This window comes from Stigmatopora argus, chromosome 4 (genome assembly GCF_051989625.1).
Source record: "Stigmatopora argus isolate UIUO_Sarg chromosome 4, RoL_Sarg_1.0, whole genome shotgun sequence".
Lineage (NCBI taxonomy): Eukaryota > Metazoa > Chordata > Actinopteri > Syngnathiformes > Syngnathidae > Stigmatopora > Stigmatopora argus.
The window spans coordinates 17583431-17605500 of NC_135390.1; the positions used below are offsets into that span (position 1 = coordinate 17583431).

General features: G+C 41.5%; 2 protein-coding genes and 1 long non-coding RNA gene across 8 annotated transcripts in view; 2 read left to right on the top strand and 1 right to left on the bottom strand.

Moving 5' to 3' along the window:
• Positions 1-657: 657 nt before the first annotated feature.
• LOC144073700 (glucocorticoid-induced transcript 1 protein-like) lies at positions 658-16248 on the top strand. Of its 5 annotated transcripts, none has more exons than XM_077599730.1 (9): positions 658-802; positions 917-1279; positions 5742-5890; positions 9995-10084; positions 11028-11150; positions 12356-12481; positions 12737-12914; positions 12985-13105; positions 14571-16248. In XM_077599730.1, exons 2-9 carry the CDS (start codon positions 991-993, stop codon positions 14809-14811), a joined length of 1317 nt encoding a protein of 438 aa, XP_077455856.1. In that variant the 5' UTR covers positions 658-802; positions 917-990; the 3' UTR covers positions 14812-16248. The 5 variants fall into 5 exon arrangements, with proteins under 5 accessions (XP_077455856.1, XP_077455859.1, XP_077455858.1 ...); XM_077599733.1 differs by having other exon boundaries at positions 14574-16248; XM_077599732.1 differs by having other exon boundaries at positions 11031-11150.
• ica1 (islet cell autoantigen 1) lies at positions 16249-21196 on the bottom strand. 2 transcript variants are annotated; one of them, XM_077599729.1, is made up of 11 exons: positions 21036-21196; positions 20816-20960; positions 20474-20546; positions 20272-20395; positions 18671-18995; positions 18514-18597; positions 18367-18443; positions 17610-17656; positions 17278-17514; positions 17119-17199; positions 16249-16485 (listed from the first exon to the last, which is right to left on the bottom strand). In XM_077599729.1, exons 1-11 carry the CDS (start codon positions 21050-21052, stop codon positions 16349-16351), a joined length of 1347 nt encoding a protein of 448 aa, XP_077455855.1. In that variant the 5' UTR covers positions 21053-21196; the 3' UTR covers positions 16249-16348. The 2 variants fall into 2 exon arrangements, with proteins under 2 accessions (XP_077455855.1, XP_077455854.1); XM_077599728.1 differs by having other exon boundaries at positions 20272-20546.
• LOC144073702 (uncharacterized) overlaps positions 17747-22070 on the top strand; it is a 38411-nt gene continuing 34087 nt past the window's right edge. Inside the window, exon 1 of the long non-coding RNA XR_013300155.1 lies at positions 17747-17962. This is a non-coding gene — a long non-coding RNA (uncharacterized LOC144073702). The remainder of the gene's footprint in view (positions 17963-22070) is intronic.

Sequence of the window (22070 nt, forward strand, 5' to 3'; positions counted from 1 at the left end):
CTAAATAGCAAGCTACTTCTCAGTGAAAAAAATAACTTTTGTGTTGAATAGATACTCTATTTTATCCTACAAAGTCAATATTAAAACCTCATGTTATATTTTACACTAAAATGTCATGTTTAAAGTAGTTTTTCATGTTTAGTTACAGTCAATATTTTTCCATCAATTTATTTTTGCATCAAAAAAATACCATGGAAATTGGATATCCCGTAATTAAAAGTGTATTTGATAAAAAAATATAATTTGATCATTGAGGATAACGAAAAATATTGTTTTAGTGGCCCACGATATAGCTTTTCACGTAATGTTTGAGATATATATTTAAATCTTACCAAATTTGCTGTCAAAAATTATCTTAAAAAATAATTTAAGTGGTCGATAAATCTGCAAAAAGTTTCGTTTGAGCGTTTTTCTATAATTATCGAACAGGTGTAAGAATTGAACCATATTTTAATGAATTACTACCGTCGCCATCAAGAACAATACAACTTCCCCCTTCTTTACTACTCGACTCCTACTTGATACGGCATTGGCTGAAAGTGCGATCTTAGATAGACTCAGACCAATTGGTGGCGTTACTGTACATCAAATCTCTCCAATCACAAGCCGGCGCCGATTCATATGCCCGCCCCCTCGAGACGTCAGCTAGTAGTCTACCCGAAACAAGTCATTTCACAGAGTGGGCGAGTTGGTCAGCATCTACTCGTGGCCTCAGCTAACCTCCAAAATAAGTTATACATCCAACTTTAATCTTTTCATATTATGACTAAAGTTAGAGTTTGCTAGTATTCATAACTTGAAGGTAAGTTTCATGTCCCAAACGCCTCTTTGTTGCTGTTTTTCTTCGAGCGCAAGAGTCGAGTACACACAAAAAAGAGGAAGCTAACGTGTTGTGCTAACTGTTCTTCCACTCCAGCAGCTACTGCTGCTGCACTTTTTTTCTGCCCCGGTTTCGCTCTGCAAACTGCGCCTTTTTTGGTGAAAGGAAGGATGTCAGGCCCCGGCAACTCGCTCCAGCAACCCCGAGTGAGGCGCAGTAACGCGGGTTCCCCGGGCTGCCGCCTGCACCCGCTCCGCGCCACCGTGCCCTACCAGCTGCTGCGCGGCGGGCAGGGCAGCCCTACGCGGCCGCCGCACAGCCTCCACGGCGGGGCCGCCGGAGGCAGTCGAGGCTCCAGCCCCCCTTCCAGTCCGACACTCCTTCTCCCAGGAAGTAAGCAGAGGTTGTCGCCCGAAAACAAGGACGCCTCCTGCCCACCGGACTCGCCCGTTTCCAAAGGTAAACAACATCCACATATTAAACACTTGCCACGTTGTAGAACAGCGCACTTTGGGGGGAAAAGTACTGTACTAAAACTCAAAAGTTGAAACAGTTTGAAGTTCCCGCATGGTTTTTGGGGGGCAATGACACTTTTGAATCAAAAATTAACGATCTCTTTAGTCGGAAACTTTGACGTCAACCCTTTATAGGGCTTTAGCTACCATAGACGGTGTTAGTCGTCCAATTCATTTGGACTCGGAGGTCTTGTAGTGATTGAAAGATTGCTGCCATGCCTCGCAGTTCAGGTGGATTGGACGTCTAGCACTGTAAATTGTACTGAAACTTGGCAATTTACAGCCAGTCCTTGCTCTTTGACCAACTCCCGTCCACAAGAACCGCTATCTGGTCTGTTTTCCATATCTCCCCCCACAAACACACCTGAATCAAATAATCGGTAATCAACTTTCTGGACGGCTTGCTGATGAGTTGGTCATTTGATTCAGGTGTGGTAGAGGAGGGACATATGCAAAACAGACCGGATTGTGGCTCTCGAGGACCGGAGTTGGCAATCCCTGGTATAGTTGGACATCCTGGCATTTAAAAATAAAATAAAAAAATTAAATAGCCTATTTTTGTACTCATCACGAGTGTATTTTCATTCATAAGGTTTAACTATGTATAAGGTAGGTGCATTAGTGCTTCAATGTTCTGCAACAACAATTCCACACACCCAAAGAGAACACATGCCCTCTACTGGCTAAGTCCAAATTGCATTCTTTCAAAAATAAATGTAAAAAGGTCACAAAATTTACATAAAACACAAAATATCATACACATTAGCTTGCCTTGCCAGCTTGAATGGGTTTAAATCTCCCCCATAGCATCTTATATACGGAGGCCCAAGGACTAATGGCTAGCATAGTATAGCATCTTTTATGTAGCGTTCTTTTTAAAGCAAAACAGTCAAAACACCCAGGGCCAGCCGTAAACAGTTCTTCTGTAATGGGAACACGCCTCGGATGTAAAAATATCCTGGGAAATAACATCCTCTGGTTGAAAACAGCTAATGGGAGCTAGCATCGCGTCCTCTTGTCGTAGCAAATGGTTTATGTCCATGTTTTCAAAATCGTTCTTTTGCAGTAGCACTTAGCATCAGATGGAGTCCTATTTATCTGTAAAATCTTGTTTTTTTTTAAATTCTAGTCTGAAGAACCTTCTGACACGCTTTGTTGACTAAACTTTAGCAGCTGAGAAGCATAATGTGGCCAAATTTGGGTATCCTTTCTTTTAAAATATACCCACCTAGACTCAAATTGGTCTTCTGTAGTGGAGGCAAGGTTTTCCTCTTAACACGTTGTCATCAACTTGATATTAACAAACAGAGCTAGCTAGCTGAGGGTGTGTTTGGAGAACAGAATACACGCTGATACCCTTGAGAATTTCAGTGTTGTCAAAATGAAACATAGTGGTTTCAGACATTGAACACACCCTAAGTCATCATAATATCCTAGGCTGCAGAATGAAATTAAAACATTTAAAAAACTATATGGAAAAATATGAAGCTTGTTTGTCCCAAAAAAAAAAGCATAAATAATCCTCCCCAGTCTACAAACAGAGAAAAACATAGTGTTGTAGTCTGAATAATACAAAATATGCTTTACCAGGTTAAAAGTTTGGAGTTCAACCGTCTTTAAGAAAAAATATGCCGCGAAAAATGGCAGCCAAACATAAAAAATGGTGATGTGTGCGACTCTCCTTTTGAGAATCGTGCTTTTAGAAAGTAGAACATTAACACTGGAGCCCCTGCATTCCTTCCACGCTGCAGGAAATGAGAAGGAACGCGTTTTCTTCTTCTAAATCCACGACAGGTCGCCCGTTTCCCGGCCCGACCGCATGCCCGGCATACTTTGGTCCCAGCGCGGCGGCGACCTCTCGACTTGTGGCCGGAGTGCAGAGGAGGTGTCGCTTAACTGTAGAGACAAAAGACCAGCGTGCTACGTAGCTTAGCGTCGGACTCCACAGTCTCCGCTTTGCCGCACCTGGCCCGCGTCTCCTCCAAAAAAATTCCTCTTTCATTGCGGTTTCTCGCCGGCGTCGAGGCGCTTTTGTTTTGTCTTGCAGCGACTCGTCCGCTTTCGCTCGTTTCGCCGACTTGCGCAAAGATGCTAATGAAGCTAGCTGACTAAAAGTGAGCTCTAATTTGCGGTATTGGTTTAGAAACTCACAATTCTTAACTCCTTGACTGCCATTGACCATGAGAGATGTCCAATCGTGGGTGGGGGGGCACTATATTAGTTTACATAATTTTTTCTAAGAACGATATTCCTTTCTAATAAATATTAAGGAAATTTGAAAACAGGAATTATAGATAATATTAGCAGGCAATAGCTAAAATAGGACCAAACAGACCATTGTTGTGTAAAATAGACAGTCTTAGAAACCACAAAAATGGTTAAAAAAGAAATAGTAATTATCAATATGAATATTGCCAAACACAAACCTCAAAATTTCAAAAAGTTAAAAAAGTACTTTAATATTCATGAGAATTGTACATGCAAACACACAAATATTTGCCCAATTATACCCAAGCTCAAATACATTAATTACAACAAAACAAGGTGGGAAAAATTCCCTTCACCAATCAAATTGTAAACGGCATGAGACTATTACATTAAGAAAAAGTTGAACAATAGACAAATATTCATAAAAAAAATATCCCACGTCCCGAACCGCAATTCTGAATCGATTTCAACGAGATGAGACGATTTAAGATAAGAGCGATGAATAGAGGTCTTATCTCAAGCCCTCGCCGCGCTGCACACGAGGATTTTCCCATGAGCCCCGCACGAAAGTCCCCGTGCGCTTTTTCGAAAGGCCGCCATGTTCGTTTTCACCTTTGGCTCCTCCCCCCCGTCGACAAACCGCCGACACTTCTCTGGAAAATCGGCCGCGCTAAAGGGAAAGTTTTCATTATACGGACAGCCTCAAAAACAATCCCACTTCATCCCCCGAACTGAGGGCGCTTTGATCGTCTTGGCCGCCGCCGGGACGGTCGGGGGGGAGATTATTCTGGTCTGGCAAGTGCGGAGACGCTGGAAAACAAGCGCTCGCAGGGGCCTGAATCAATATTGATGGAAATGGAGCCCGCCGTCTTTGTTAGGGGAATTGTACTGTAGCCTGGCGAGCTTACTTAGGCCATACCTTTGGCTGGACCGGGACTGTATGTTCTACCAACAATGGCTGCTTGTGTGGAAGAGAGGGGAAGGGGAGGCCCTCCCTCCGGGTTGGAGGGACAAAATGTACAGCATCTTTAATGGGCTTCACGTACGACGACTTCCATTGGTGCAACCTAGAAAGCTTAATGTGCTTCGTGGAGATAATGTCTTTGGGTGCGTGCAATATTTATGTGCATTAGTTGCAATTAGTAGTTTACATGGCAAAATGTACCACTGCATTATCTGGATTATAAATTGCACCTTTTTTTCCTATAGTTTGGTTTTGCCTCAAGTGCAATGTGTTTTTTGGTGGGTTTTTTAACTTACTGAGCACGCGTTATGCTGTTTTTTTAGGCTATAGTTAAAAATGTTGGGTTAATAGATGCCTATTTAGCCTGTTGTTTTCAGTTTTGCTATTGTTACTTTAAAGGTATGTTTGGTCAAATGCAAAAAAATGCTTGTCCAAAAAATGCAAAGAAAGGTCAACTACTAATTATTTCTTTTTGCCCCCAATTTGAACAAAGTTATCCAACTTTTTAAGCAGTATAAGAAAGTTATTAATGAAAAAAAATTAAATCAGCGTAAAATAATGTACTGACATAAGGCAATAGGGTAGTAGCAAAATAATGGGTAAATGTACAAAAGTATGTGATGTATAATCAGATGAAACAACAAATTGAAAAGGGCAAAAATAAAATTAATTCATTTTTTCAATAAACTAAATAATATAAAATATTCAACAATGCCCAACATTTGAATAAAAATATTAAAAATGACCAAAGATGATGAAAAAATACTGGAATTTTTCAAACTATACAAAACCATTTGCTAAGAAAAAATGTAGCTAATGTTGAACATTAGTATTTCAACACATTAGAGGGTAAATTCCATTTCCCAGAATACAATAGAGTAACTACTGTACAAAAATGTGCAAATAACTGGAAATGATCAAATGATTTTAAAAGGAAAAGTAATCCTTTAATGGGAAGCCATCCAATGATCTCAGGACCATGTCATAAACATAATGTCCGCAACTTAATGCACTTTTTTGTTGTCAAGCTCATTTCCTTCTGCGTGCACATGCAGTATTAATGCGTCTATGAGCTCATACGCTGGCTTGTTTGTTTTTCTCGTACGAGCACCGTTGCGCAACGCCGTTTTAACTACGCGTTGAACTTTGCCGTTTTGACGCCACGCCAAAACCAAACGCTCGCCCGAGACTAATAGCCGCCATTGAAAGTGCCGTTCGTCCTGTTTGTTTGTAGGAGAAAGGTCCAAGTTGCAGACCCGGAGCTCCAGCGCCATCCGCCGGACGTCTTCCTTGGACGCCATCACGGGGCCCTACCTCACCGGGCAGTGGCCCCGAGATGCCCATGGGCCCTACCCTTCCTGTATGAAAGACAAGTCCACTCAGGTACCCATTTTTAACCTGTGGGAACGTGTGGTTGACGTCCATGTTTTATAGTAGGTGCGAAATTACAGTAATCCCTCGAATATCGCGGCTTCACTACATGGCGAATTTTTTTCTGGGGGATTTTTTTTTTTTAATTTTTTTTTTGTAAGTTCATAAAAATTTGAAAATCCTCGCAGAAGCCACTCCCCTGTCCTCCGCTTGCTACTAGGAATCAGCACTGAAGTTAAAAAAAATATATATATTTATTTAAATGGGGGTGACCCTACTTCTCGTTTTTTTGTTTAACGCGGCCATGTCTGGTCTACATTAACCGCGATAATCGAGGGATTACTGTATACTTGATGTAAAAATGTTTCGTGTCAAGATATTTTAATTTTTTCGTTGGAAACGAGGCTGGTAGGGAACCTGTTTTTGACACAGGCGGTATCCGAATGTATGAAAATAGGTTTATGCTAAGTGAGATGTGTTTATGCAGTGAATTTACTTTCAAAATGTGACATGATTGGGGTTTGGTTTTCGGTCTGAAAGACTTTTTTCCCCACAAAAGTGAGTGTTCAGATGTCCTGGTTGCTTATAAAGTTATTGTGCTGACAATTTAAGTAACTTGGATTAGTACACAAGCTTTAGCTAGCAACTTAATGTAAACAAGCCAAAGCAGGAAGTTATGCTACCGTTCTTACTTGACTGGAACAAGAGGTCACCTTAAGCAACGCTGCCCTCTATGGTTAAATATCCAAAATAAGACCATTCAGCCTATTGTAGCGAATTTGCCACATTCCAGATCAAAATACCTTCGATGTTTTTTTTAAACAGTATTTTATTATTACTACTACAACAGTTGGCTGGGTTACCGTATTTTTTGCATATTAGCCGCCTCTGCGTAAAAGCCGTACCCTTAAAAATGCCTTAAAATCGTTGAATTTTAAATTTTGGGGGGATAAGACACCCCCGATTCACAATTTTCACCTCCATATTTTTGGTTTTAATAGAATAAATTGAAGGGAAAATCATCGCAGGTGGTACTTCTGAGATACTATACGAATCAAAACGTTCCGAAAGTGTGTTAACTGCATGTCGACCAATTCCAAAAGGAAGTCATGTGACCAGTACAACCAGGAAGTGTGTCCGTAGCGGTCTAGTTTTTCATCCCTAGGTAAGATGGCGATGCCCTGAGCGAGCAATGACAGGCAAAAGTAAGTGAGTTTTTCACGTTTTATGCTAGATACGTTTTTTTTTTCTTGAATTTCATTCATAGACGCCGAAATAAATTTCTTTTAGTGTTTTATCTGCATTGTCTTGCGTTATGTTGTTTCGTGCATGTCAAGTCTAATTTGTGCGCATATAAGCCATACACACGATTCAGTCATCTTTTTTTTTGCGACAAATATATATGCGAGCAAATACGGTATTTCATCATTACTCTACTACTCCAGTTGGCTGGGATAGTTGCCGAAACGTAATCATTTACCGCCTGCGAAAAGTGTTTGGACGGCCCCGCTGCCGTTTTTACTGCGGCGTAAGTGCATGTTATTGTGACTTGCTCGGCGATTATCTAAACAATGCGAACGCTGAGTGAAGCTGCAGTCCGCCGCGCATTTGCTGAAATGTGAACTCGTGCTAGAGAAAGAGCCAGCCACTCCACAAACCTTGAGCAAATAAGCCAGGAAAAATTCACCATTGGGCAAGGTTAGCGCCGTTAGCGCCGCACAAAAAGGACTTTGGGATTTTTTTTTTTCTTCTTTGGGCTACGCGGGTGGTTTGCACCTGTCCCGAGGGTGAGGACAAATCCCCCCCGCTCGCCACCTGGCCCCGTGGAACGGCTTTCCTTTGTGTTGCTCATAGACATGCTAATGTCCCGGAGGCCTAACACACAACGTCTCTATGAACCTCAGGGAAGCTCGGCACAAAAGGGCGACTCATCAAACAGTTTTTCGATGAAAACGTTGCGCTCCAGCACCACTCCGCTCAGAATAGATCGGACTTCTATCGCCGCTAAGCCGAGTTGAAGGTCTTCATGCTAGTTTATACACCTGGAAAAACATTAACTGGTTGTACAAGTTCACATTGCATTTTAGAGCCTTCTGATAGTTGGCTAATTACCGATGATTTTTCTGGTATGTTTACTATGCTGCTCACAAGATATCAACCCCGTTTTACGTTGTCATAACATTTTAGCTGCAGAAGTGGATTTTGAACTAAACATGTGGTTGAATACTAGCTAGCGTGCTGCTAGCATGGTGTGGCCTTTCTGTGCATGTTCTCCCTGTGCCTGTGTGGGTTTTCTTTGGGTACTAAGCTAATTGGACACCCAAAATTGCCCATAAGTGTAAATTTCACTTCATAAAACCTGTTAGTAACCCTGAATAATGTTTTTCATCGTTTTATATCAAATCTATTTGCACATCAGATCTATGTTAATGTCATTATTTTTATTTTTTATTCTTATTAAACCTTTTCACCCCTAATCTGGAAACCCCCTAAACAAACGCATTGTCCGTGTTTGGTAACAAACAAGAATGAAACGCGTTAACTCATTGGCTGCCATTGTTGGCAATAGACGTCCAATTCAAGTTTGCAGTTCAAATGGATTGCATGTTTACTAGGCAGAAAGTCATTTCAATTCACAGCGGAAGGACGATTGGATGCCACACAATTGTGGTGGCTTTAAACGAGACCCCCCACACGCAAAACGTTTTGTTTTGGACCCGTATCACATGGCGGATAAGCGGACTAACTTTCCGACGTGACTCTCCTCCTCCAACAAACCGTAGCGGCGAGCGTGCCCCGGCGTGCAATCTAAACAATCGGAATTCCACGGAAGCAGCGAGGCTGCTGATTTCCTGCTTTGGGATTCTTGAGGATGTCGCCTCCGTGCCGCTCGCTGGGTGGGATCGCCGCCGGGAAGTTTTTATCTGCCGGCCGGCTAGCGGGCGTCGCATTCGCCGTCTCGGTTAACTCATTGGCCGCCAGCGTCGGCGAGGGATCGAACGTATGTCGCCGTTCGCCGCCGGGTTCGCTCACTCCGGCGAACCCGAGCGACATCGCCGAGCCTTTTACGAGACGTCGTCAAAGGCATCAGTGTGTCCGCCGGCTTATCTGCGAGCGCACACACAAGTAAATGGAGGAATTATGTAAATGTATGCAAAAATAAGCGGACCGGCAAACAAACCCGTTTTATCCCCACGTCGGCGCGGCCCGAGTTTGACCTCAAGCGTTAGCGTTTAATTGACCGGTCTTGGTTATTTTAAATCAGTATTTCGTATTTGAGGTAAAAGGCCAGTAAGAAAAGGGAACTATGTAGAAAATAGTTGAGTAGCTTCCAAAAAAAGTGCTCTTTTTGAATTGTTTATAAAGTGAGTTGAGATATAATGTAATGGAAATTATATTTTGACACAATGATTATATCACACATGACTTACTGCCTAACAAGTTGGTCATCATCCCGCAAAACCGCACTAAAACCAATTGGAGCCGTTTATAAACAAGCTTTGAAAGTATTGGACAGAAAACCAAAAACACACCACCACTGTCAGATATTAAAAAAAAAACACAAACGCCTGAACTGGGACACTACTGTTAAATATGCAGATGCCACCTTAGTTTACAAAATCTTCCAACACAAAGCTCCTCCTCCACTGCAAGATTTTGTACAATAAATAGAAAGAAATCAACAAGGGCTGGCTCCAGAGGTGACTGTGTAGTTCCCTTCAAAAAGAGTGCTAAATTAGCCATAGCACCTTCTCTCTTCATACCTGGAACTCAATAGCAATTAGCATACGTCAACTCCCGTCTCTGAACTTCTTGGCCAATCATCTTAATGCCTGTTAGACGAACAAAATTGCCATCACAACGCTGTCTAAAACTATGATACGTGTAAGTGTGTGTCTAGTATGTTTCATCGTTTATCTTCAACCTATATATGACTATAGATGGAAATTAGCCCTCGGCTACAATCTTCCATATTTACATATGTTCATTGTCATGAATATAAACATGTTCATTAATATGTGCTGTCTCTTATTAACATGGAACAAACTCAAACTCAATGTTTTGCTGCTACTATCCCAGTCAATAAAAGTCAATTATTTTCAACCTATCTTTCAGACTCCGGGCGTGTGGATGGACGAGAGCTCCGACCAAGGCGGCCCACATCAGAGGTCGGCGTCGTGGGGGAGCGCGGACCACCTCAAAGAGGTACGCACACGCATCCTCGCATGGGCTCGCTCCAAGAACTTCATTTTGAGCCCTCCTCGAATGCGCGCCGCATTCAAAGTGCGTCCCGCCACGTGTGGGTGTTTGCAAAGAGAGGCGTCTTTGTGGCGGCGAGCGCCGAAGACCACGCCGTTTGTCTGCCTGGCACAAACGCGTCCCTCAGGGCCATGAAAGCCATCCTGTTTAGCGACCATGCATGGTCGACAAACATACCGCATTTACTCTGATATTAGTCGCCTCCATGTATAAGCCGTGCCCTTAAAATCGTTGAAATTGACAATTTCTCTCGTATAAGCCGCCCCCTGATTCACAATTTTCACCTCCATATTCATGGTTTTAATAGGGAGCACAGTGGTACCTCGACATACGATCTTAATCCGTTCCGGGACTGAGATCGTATGTCGAGCTTTTCGTAACCCGAGCGAACGTTTCCCATTGAAATGAACTAAAAACAAATTAATTTGTTCCAACCCTCTGAAAAAACACCAAAAACAGGATATTGGATTGGAAAAAAATGGTTTATTTCTTCTAATTCGTCATCTATTAACAAAGTAACACATAACTAGTGCTTTAATAGTAATAAAATGTGTTTAATATAACTAAAATTGGGCGGATTTCGCCGACGGTAGAGACGCACAGAGAGGGCGGGTTGGGGTTTCGGGGGGGACTTTCCACCATGACCCGCCAGCTTGCCAACACGTGCCGAGCGGGGATAAAAGCGTGTCGTTACCTTTATGTCATCATGCCAAGTCATTATTGATAACTTAACAACAAATCTAGAAAGCCCGCATCATCCCCTTTAATTTGACATACTACTCCATGTGGTTATTCTTCCACAAAAAAATCCTTTTATGCCTACTTGTGCTCTCTGACGTTTGATTTTTTTTTTTTTTTTTCCCTCTATGTCGTCATGTTCATTTTCCAGCAGATTGCTAAACTGAGGCTGCAGCTCCAGCGTAGCAAACAAGGAAGTCGGCAGAGCAAAGAGCGAGACGCTACATCCGGCCCCCCCCACGTGCAACATGGCGCCGCCACGTGCCCCTCACAGGTTTGTTAAAAAAATCTCAGTAGCGTCATTTATGGCCACATTTCAGAAAAAATACAGAAATTTGTCACGTTTGACTATAGGCTGGTCAAAAATGATGTCTTCACCAGATTAATATCAGTGCGCTGAGTTACGTCGTTCTCATTCATATGTGGAAATATGGATAAATACATGTTAACTTTTAAACTTGGCACAGTACTCTTAACTGGTCGGCTGCCATTGACGGAGCTAGAGGTCCAATCTATTCGAATTAGGGAAGACGGGATCGAACCATCGCTGCCAACCCTGCAGGTCGAATGGTTTGGACGGCTAGCGCCATCAATGGCATCCAATGAAAAACAAGTCAGTTTTTCAAAGGTAAACATTGCCAAAACATAAGTAACGTTGATACTTTGGCAGAAATATGCTAATTATCTTTTTTTTTCCAAATATAAAGCTAGCAAATTGTGGTAGGAACTTTTAAGAGTTTAGTTCGCCTTCATCCATCCATTCATCTTAAAAAAATAAAAAATACAAAGAAGTGTCTATGTTGATTGGACGGTAAACATGCTAATTGTAGCAACTTGTATCGTTTTGCTAACTACCACAGCACCTCATCGGATAAATCTCAGCTAGTGATGTGCCAAGTTTGGGTACTATTTAAATGAATGGGAAAATATTCAAAATTAGAAGGAACATAAGTCACGTTGATACTTTGACAGAAATATGCTTTTTTTTAATATAAAGCTAGCAAATTATTGTTTTGTTTGTGGTCGGAGATTTTAGTTCGCCTTGGGCCATCCATTCATCTTCAAAATACTTAAACAAGGACAAAATATACCAACAAAAAAAATGTGACAATTACCTGAGATGCTAAAATGAAGTTTAAAAAAAACTGTATATATATTATATATATAAAACCTCTGTACGTTTATCTCCCTATTTTATGGACCTTTTTGACCTGAAACACAACAGAATATTTCAGCATAATTATTATGTCAAATTGAAAATGTTCAACATAGCTTCTAATTTGACCAAAACCAAACTTTAACCTGTTTACTGCTACTTTTTGCATTTGGTTCAGACCCAAGCAACGCAAAAGACTGTATACAGGCGAGAAACAACATTAAAAAAACAGTGTTAACTGACTTATTACTACACCCCCCGTTTTGAAATATTTCTGTGTTATGGTTTCATTTTATTTCTATTTATTTATGTTTTTCCCCCAGCATAAAGGGTCATCTTGTTCATTGTCCACCAAGTCGCTGATCTGCCGAGTGCCCAGCAGCGTGGAAGCCATCAACCACGAGTTGGAAAACGTCTTCATCAGACACGACTGGGAACACACCGTACACGTACTTTGACCATTATCATTCATATTTTTATAAGCGTGACCGTTTCTCATACACTTATCATTGTTGATTATTTTATCTTGGTTGGCAATCGCCCCCAAAAAACATTCAATTGCAGAAGGTTTTAAAAAAAATCAACTAAAGCTCTTTCTTAAAATGACCTTTATCCTATTTTTTTTTTTAAATGAAGAGATCAAACTTTGTATTTTCTCAACATAACTATGAGGAACAATATTTATTTTTCTTGTTTGTCGACAGGCAACAGACGCGGCGGACGGTCGCCGGGCCCCTTTCCCGCTGCAGCGTTACATCGGAGAGACCCGGGACACGGACACCCAGGCCCCCTCCAGCGGCGAGTCCAGCCCGTCTCCCCGCCCCCAACACCCGCACTCCCCGGACGGAAGCCCCTCGTCCTCGGCCGACGACGTGGACAAAGGTGACGCCACCTCCGCGGTCATAACGTTTACTTTGGTACTGACCCAAATTGTCGTTTGTATTTTTTTTAGATGGTTCTTGCGGGTCGCCACTACCCAAATTCGCCACGTCTCCCAAACCCAACAACAGCTACATGTTCAAACGAGAACCCCCAGAAGGGTGCGAGCGGGTCAAGGTCTTCGACGAGATGCTGTAAGATCACATTTTTAACAAAGATTACACACTTTAATGCTTGGCCCAGGGCGCTTCTATTCCCAATATTTTTGGACCAGTAAAAATAATACCAAAATATAAGGTAACATGATAAAACTTTTATTAATTATTATCATACCTGTCAACTTATACATTTTTTCTGTACTTTATACGTTTTTTGATCATTTCAAATTGAGCACGCCATATAACTTTTGTATGGGATTTTTTTGAAGTACGTTTTTTTTGTAAAACAGATTTCGTTTGACCCATTTCGGCTCAAATCCGGATCGTCTATGTGACTGGTAGCAGACAAAAACGTCATCATCGATTGCTAAAATTGTGATGCTTTAACCTCCTAAGACCCAGACGCTTGCAAGGCATGCATTTTTATTTTCTCTTTGATATTTATGCTGATTGGGACCTGATCAGTGTAAAAACTAAGAATTATCTTTTTACATGATGTAGTTTCTGAGAAAAATGATGTCCACATCATAAGTGGACGCCCGTCCAAAATTTAACTTTGTAGTCTTGTGACAACTAAAAATGTGATGTCCACACGTGGACGGACGCCAGGTCATAGGAGGTCAAGTATGATATGCGCACGTACATTCCCCTTTCACACGTACGTCCGCCTTTTCACTATCTAAATATAGCGTGTCAGCAAGCAATGTACCCAGACAGTCAAGCGGTCAGCATCATACAGCGACATCTACAGAATCTTGATTTTAGTGCGTACTGATTGGGCACCCCATTCACTTTGGACAAAATGTTAGATATTTAAGTGTGCCCAATCTGAGTAAATATGTGCCATGTTGCATTTGTACGGGTTTTCGCTTAATAAGGGGAATTGCAATCATTAATAAGGGGAGCAATTGGCCAAGGTTGACAGGTATGTATTATTAATGTGATCTCTTCTGCTACTTCCTCTGGGATTGCTCTGTTAACAAATATAGTATGCTACTGTTTTATGATGATTACCGTATTTTTTGTACAAGTCGCACCAGCCAAATAATGCGCAATGGTTTTGGGAAAAAATATATTAATTGCTTTTTTGGGAGAACATTTTTTGTTTGGTCGGAAACCAAGAACAAACATGTTGAAGTCAAAATAGTCAAATGGAGAACAACAGGCTAAATGGGAATCTGTTAGCATAACAGGTCTTCACATAACTGTACCCCAAAACAATACAAAACACAACAGGCTGTTGGTTGTAAGAGATTTAAAAAAAACAAATAACTATAAAAACTATGGGGGGAAAAAAGTGTGACTTATAGTCTGAAAATTGACGACAATTTCACCAAAATGAAAAATCTAACGGAAATTTGCGTAATGTGGTAACTCCAAGACTCCCTGCATTGACTTTGAACCATTGCTGCCGGTCTTATGCAGTCCAAATGGATTGGACGTCTATTGATGTCAATGATGAAATTTGAGATTTTTTTGTTCCTCTTTTTTTTTTTCTCAGGAGTTGTGGCCAATCCAAAGGCTTCCCGCTGTTTTCATGTCCCGACAAAAACAAAGTGAACTTCATCCCCCGGGGTTCGGCCTTCTGCCCGGTCAAGCTGCTCTGCTCGTCCCTCTTCTCGCCCGTGGCGCACATCAACGACGGCACCCCCGCTGGGCTCCGCGGCAGCGACGAGCCACCCGACTCGCCGGAAGCCGAGGCCTTCGTCGGCAGGAATATCAAAGACGCCGCCACGCTATAATTACCGTAAGAGCAAAAGCTTTGCACTCCGTTAATTCCAAATTCAGAGAACGAGTCCACACATTCAGCAGTATTTTCGAGTTACTTTTTCGAAGAAAAATCGGGAGGAAATGGGTGATTAAAATGTGACAAAACATGAAATATAAAAAAAAAAAAAAAAAAAATTGAAACATGCTTTTTTGGTAGTCTTAAAAGATGACACTATTTTGTAAAAAACAAAAAAAAAGTCAATTAAGTCATTCAATGGCAGCCATTTTAAACCTTTTTAAGCCTTATAAAATATTGTGTTTTACTACATACACACATATCTAGAAAATGAAAAAAAAAGACAATTTTTAAGTATTTTTTTCCACTTTTTAATTAATATACAGTATATCATGGCTTTTAATATCCAAAAAGCAACTTTTTCTACCAAAAACTCTCAAATTGGGCTCCACTTTGCATCTCTGTGACCTTTGACCTCACAAACCAAAACAAATTTGAGAATTCCTTGATTCTGGGGGTGTCCACATTTTTTCTGTGGGGCCATTTTGACAAAAAAAAAAACGTCTCGCCGTCAATGGCAGAGAAACGGGTGAAATGGATTGGATGTTTATGATCATCACTAGCAAAAAAAAGTCATCCCAACATGTAAGGATATTATTAAATAATTAATTTATAGTCACACGACTGGTAAAAAAGCCAAGTTAAGCACAATTCATCTTACCGTATTTGTTTATTTATGTGAAACAAACTTTTGAAAGTCTACAGTTTCCTACATAGATTAAAACTGTCAGGTTTTAACCACTAAGCTAACGGAGACGCACCGTTTAAGTGACTAGCTCCATCTAGTGTTGAGGCTTGAGAAGCACAAAAGAATGTTGCCCGAACTCGAGCTTCTTGCGCGGGCCTTATTCAATGATTAATTTTTTTCTCCATTTATTACGGGCCAGTAATAAAAAAAAAGCAGCTTAAGGACCCCCTTATCCTTGCTTGCCATAGCCAGAATCCCCCCCCCCCGTTCGGGCCAATCAGAACTGCGGGCTCGTAAAATAGTGCCGATTGTGTGGACGAGTCCTCCACTTCGTGCCCCCGTTGGCTAAAGCAACTTTGGTTTGGACCGGTTTCCGTAGCAACAAACTCTCCAAACAGCTTTTCCCGCCACCGACGACTCTGCTGCTCTTTGTTGTCTGTGACTAAATGACCCAATTTGGCAATTTATTATCATTATTTTTTTTTTTAAGAGTGACCAAAAGACTGCTTTTTTAATCTTCTCGTACAACCTCGAAACCGCTAGCTGGCGCATTCCGGAAAAGTGTTTGGTCGTGGATGGTGACCCCGCCCCTTTTCCAAGTGACAAATGTTGGACCAAAGCGAAGCGGGAGAAAACAATTGGACGTGCGAATGGCGCCCGGGTGTGCTTTGATTCCCAAATAAAAAGGATCCAGCCACACCACAATTCCTGTTGTCGTTGTATCATGATATGTTTTATTTCCATTTAGTCATCTTCAAACAGTCAAAAGTTCATTTATGGTCAATGCGATGTGACGGCGGGCCAATCACGCGTTGTGGAGTTGCTGCTCGTCGTGGCTTTTGCCGACAGCGTCCGGGTTGGCCAGCGGGTCCAAGACGGCCAAAAGGTTGAACCACGCCGACAGGTCTTTGGACGGCCCCCGGCGACTCCCAGAATTGGAGTCTGAAAAGTCATTTGTTTCAAAAATTTTCATTGTCATTTGAAGGAATATTTGTGTGTGTATATATATATATATATATATATATATATATATATATATATATATGTGTGCATATATGTGTGTGTATATATGTGGGTGTATGTACATATATATGTATGTATATATATATATATATACATACATACACCCACATATATACATACCCACATACACATATATATATACATACATATACATATATATATATACATATATATATATATATACACATACATATATATATATGTGGGTGTATGTATATGTATATATATACACAAACATACATATACATACATACACTCACACATACACACTTATATATATACATACATATACATATGTATGTATGTGTGTGTGTATATATATATGTTTATATATTTCCCCAACATGCGTAGTTGAGTTATTTGAAAAGAAAAAATCTGATTTTATCTTGGTGATATGATTTGGGTGTTTTATTTGTGAAATGTAAAAATTTATAATCCGAAAAAATACAATCCCTTTTGTCTGGGAGGGTCGAAATGGAATTGGACGTCCATCGCTGTCAATAGGATAAGTTAAATCTCCACAAGTAATTCAAAAATACAATTGCACCTTACCTTGTATGCCTTTCAGTCCTCCGTCTCCTTGAAGGGGCGGTGTTGATGCGGCGATGGGCTGTGCCGTAGTCCCGCCCCCTTCTGCACCAGTCCCCCAAAATAATGATATCCAATAACGTCTTTGTCTTTCAATTTGACTGGCTGACATTTAGTCGTTACCTGAAAGTTGAGCTGATTGCAGCGCCATCAAATTGGTGTCCAAAAGCTGAGAAGGCAAAAAGACAGCACGGGAGTCCGCGGGGGTGCCGTGTCGGGCTTCTCCGAACAGCGGACTCAGCTGTTGGGAGGTGGGGTTAGGAAAGGGGGCGGGGTCTTGGAGCGACACACCTCCCAGGATCTCCTCCAGCAAGGCTATGCTGTCCTTGTCTTCCTCCCAAGATGGGACGGACAGTTCCCCTTCAAATTAAAAGCCAAAAAAATCAACATTGACCTTAAAACTATAGATTGGTACCCATTTCCTCTTGATTTTAGAAGAATTAATTCATATTCACCTTCTTTTGATGTACTGCTCGTGCTGTCGTTCTTGAGTGAAACCAGTCTGCAAAAACAAAAACATTATTTTATAAAATAGATATTTTTGAAGTTCACGTATTTTTGCAGATTGGGAAAAATACTTTTTATGTATGTAAAGACCTTCAACCATTTATTAGCCGAGTGACGATGTAAATGTATTAAAACTAATCTTTTTTTCATTCATTTTCTGACCTCCTTAATCCTCACAAGGGTCGTGGGGGGTGCTGGAGCCTATCCCAGCTGACATCGGCACGAGACGAGAACACCCTAAATTGGCGGCCAGCCAATAGCCGGGCACGAGGAGATGAAGGACAACCATTCGCATTCATAGGTAGGGGCAATTTACAGTGAAATTAAAAATAATATAATTTAAATTTTAAAATAAAACAGCCTACTCAAATAACCAATGAAATAAATGTTTATAAAATGCTAATAATCCATAATATTTTGGTTTATGTAAACTATTTTATAATTATCTGTATAGTTACAATATTCAATGATGATAAAAATAATTAACACTTAAAATGACTATAAAACTGAAATACACGAGTATTTTTAAGGAATATTTTCTTGGTAATTTTTGACGACAAATATCAAATTATTTTAAACCGGGAAGACTGCCAACCAATGCCAACGTTTCATTGCCATTAACGGCTATAGACGTCCAATCCGGCCGAAACAAATTGGACGTCTATTGCCGTCAACTGCAGCTAGCGAAGGAAAAATCTTACGTACTCCTCTTGCGCTGACTTGTCTTCATCTTGCGTCTCCGCTTTATTTTTCTTCCTCTTCTTCTTCCCCCGCGACGCCTCCTGCCAATTCCCGCCGTCGACATCAGCGAGCGACCACGATGCCCCCGCAAATCAGGCGAAAAACCCCCACCTCGTATCGCGGACATCCCTTAAAGTTCTCGTGAATGGCCGCCATGTTGTGAGACGTCTTCTCCCAAAAATGCAGCAGCGTGGTCTGCGGGCAAACGAAAAAAAAAAGGAACGGTGGGCGGGACCTGGAGGGGGAAGGGGCGTGGCCAGAGTCCTACCTGATAGGTGGCCAGCACGTGCGAGAGGAGGTTGCAGCGACTGGCGCCGAGCAAGTCCACCTTCTGACACACGTCCGCCTTTAGCTGGTCGAAGGCCAGTTTGGAGACCCGGACTTCGCTTTGGACTTTGCGGAAGCGCTCCATGTGTTTTCCGGCGTCCGGGTCCAGCTCGGCCGAGACGTCTTTCATCCAAAGCAGGGCGCCGCGATAATCGGTGCGCCCGCGTTCCATGCGTTCCACCGTCAGCCACGTGTCCGACACGGCCCGGAAGCGGAAGGTCTCCACTTCCTGGTACAGGCGGCACAGAGGCTTCCTCAACGCCATTCTGCCCGGCGACAAGGGTTAGCGCATTTTTTTTTTAATGTTACCACTGTTAAAAGGAACGGTTGGACGATATTTTAAGACTTTTATCCGAAGAGCGTTATAGCTGATATCTTGGAATAACGGATATGTTCGCCGTCTGGGTCATGACCTTTCCTCTAAAGGTCGACCGATATTTTAGGTGGTCGATAGGTGGACTTGTTTGGCCGATTTTTGGACTTTTCTTGCAGATCGGTTATAAGCGATAGAGTAACATACTGTGTGTGATGACCTTTCCTGTAAATGTATATTATTGATATTTTTGGTGGCCGATTGGTGTACTTGTTTTCCAGATGGGTCAATATTTAGCCTTTTTTTTTTTAATGTAGATCGGTCATAGCCGATATCATAGAACAGGGGTGTCAGACTCGGGTTGGTTCGCGGGCCGCGTTAACGTCAACTCGATTTCATGTGGGCCGGACCATTTTAGATAAACTTAGATAGACTTTTATAAATGAATTAAAATCCCTGAATATTCAGTTTTTTATAGATCTAAAACAATGTTTATTTTAGCTTTTTTTAAATATATTTTTAGATTTTACAAAATGATTTTTGAACTAAAAACACAGAAAAATAGATTAAAAAATGACAATTATTGATTTAAAAGGGGGAAAATCAGGAAATTGAATATCCATCTATACTCTTCATTTTAATTTGATCCTATAACAGAAAGTCGGCACTCATGATTTACTTTCCCGGGCCACCCAAAATGATGCGGCGGGCCAGATTTGGCCCCCGGGCTGCCACTTTGACACGTATCATAGAATAACAGATACTATGCTTGCTGTTTTGCTGTTTGGGTGGTGATTTTAAAAGGTCAACCGATATGGAAATTAGGTGGTCGATTGTTTTCAAGATAATAGAATAACGGCAATGTTTGGGTTCTCACAAAGGTCGACCGATATATTGACGTTCCCAAGATCGGCCAATGAAATGTGATTACAGTAATCCCTCCAGATTAAGAGTCTCAGCGTGGATTTTCCTATTTTTTATGAATTTAATAGAAAGAAAACAAGTGAATTCGCGTTAAGTGAAGACGCGATAATCGAGGGATTACTGTACTTATGTTTGCTGTTTAGTTGGTGATCTTTCAGATAAAGGTTGACCCATATATTGGTCAGCTAGTATGTTTTTTTTTGCAGTTTATAGTATTGAGCGGCTTATGTGTGTATTTCTTCTTGGCTTGCAACTTGTGTTTTGGAGTGCGGCATTTCTACTAAGCATGCTAGCGTGATGCTAACCTCTGCTGAGAGGAGAAACAGAGCGCCTTTCCCGTGGCCTGCATGATCTTGCCCGCCTTGCTCTTGTCCTGAGAACCCTGCGAGCGCAGAAAGCGACCCAGCTCGTTCTCCTCCTGAGAAAGAACTGCACAAAAAAACAAAAAAAAACACTCGGGACGCCTGACCCGTCGCCCCCGATGGTTATTTATACCGGGCCGCCTACAGCAAATCCTCCTCTGGTACTGCTCGATCACTTTGAGGAGCTCCATGCACGTCTTCTGGATGGAGTGAAAGACCTGGACCCAGTTAGAAAGCCAAGGGTTACTGAATCCTATCCCAGCCAATTACGGACACCCTGAATCGGTGGCCGGCCAATCGCAAGGCACAAAACGGACAAGCATTCACTCTCATGCTCATACGTGAGGTCAATTTAGAGTGTTAGCCAGCCAGCTAGCCTAGCCATTATGTTTTGGGGATGTGGGAGGACACCGGAGTACCCGGAGAAAACCCAAGCAACTCCAGGGCTGAAACTGGGATTGCTAAGAAAAAAGGAAAAGGAGGAAACCTCCAACTTGGCGTCCAATTCGGCGTCCGAGGCCACCACGTGCCGGTCCTCCTTGCCGCTCGCCCGGATCAACGTTTGCTTGGTTTTCCAGTAACGCTGACGAAAGCGGCGAACCACGGACCGCGAGTCCTCGCCCATCAAAGTGCTAACGCACAAATATGGTCGTTTATCCATTCAGAAAATGACGTGGCGTCATCCAGTGACCGCAAGGTGTACTCACAGGTTACTGGCTTCCATCTTTATGGCTGATCTCTAAAAACAAATAAGTCATTATTTTGGTCAACAGGACTTCATTTCATTTTTTTTTCCAAATCAGGTGGGCAGCACAAAATAACTTTGCTAACAAATTGCATTTAAGTATTGTTTAAGTTGTATAAAAAGATGTTTGGTCATCCAATATGATGAATTTAGCTATTTTAGTTGTGATTTTCTTGGTTTATTTTGTTGTTGCTGAACATTTCAGGAATGTAGATATAAATACAAAGTAATTTAAAACATGGTGTATATCTTTGCAATATTCTTGATAGCCACTAACAGTTAAAAACGAAGGACAAATCCTGCCAACCCTCTCAATCGAAATGGATTTGATGTCTATCGGGGTCAATTTGCATAGAATTTTGGTGAAAAAAAAATCAGAAGCATGCAAAAACTTGAAACAAATAAACGCATTAGAAGATCTCACGATATTATAAAACTTTATTTTCATTCTTACGAATTTAAAGTAATACATAAAGCTAAAATTAGCAAGGAGGAAGTGGTCCTTTTCAGTTTCGAGACATGTCACGTTTCTACTATATCGCCTCCTAGCGTCCAGGAGGGCAAATTAAAGACTATTTTTTTATTTCCACTACTTTCTGGTTTACTTTTCACAATTACGACCATAAAACACACTTTAACGTCCCGCGTATGATTAAGATAATGCATATATAAATGACAGATTCTAATTTTAGAGTGTTAAAAAATATATTTCCGTACATTGCCTATTTTACGAGTTAATGGGCGGGTTCATAATGCACTGGCGCCCTCTGGAGGTTATGGCTAACCAACGAATGTGTACAGAAGTATAGACATTAAATTCCAGTAAAAGACTGATTACCGCTTTGAGTCACAATCGTCAGTAATATATTAATAATTATTTCTGCCGCAGCACGCTCGTCACGACTTCTACTTGCTCGTGCACGCGCTTTTGTGCGGAAATGTCAACATCCCACGAGCATACAATATCAACATTTTGTCATTTGCCATTCATTTATAC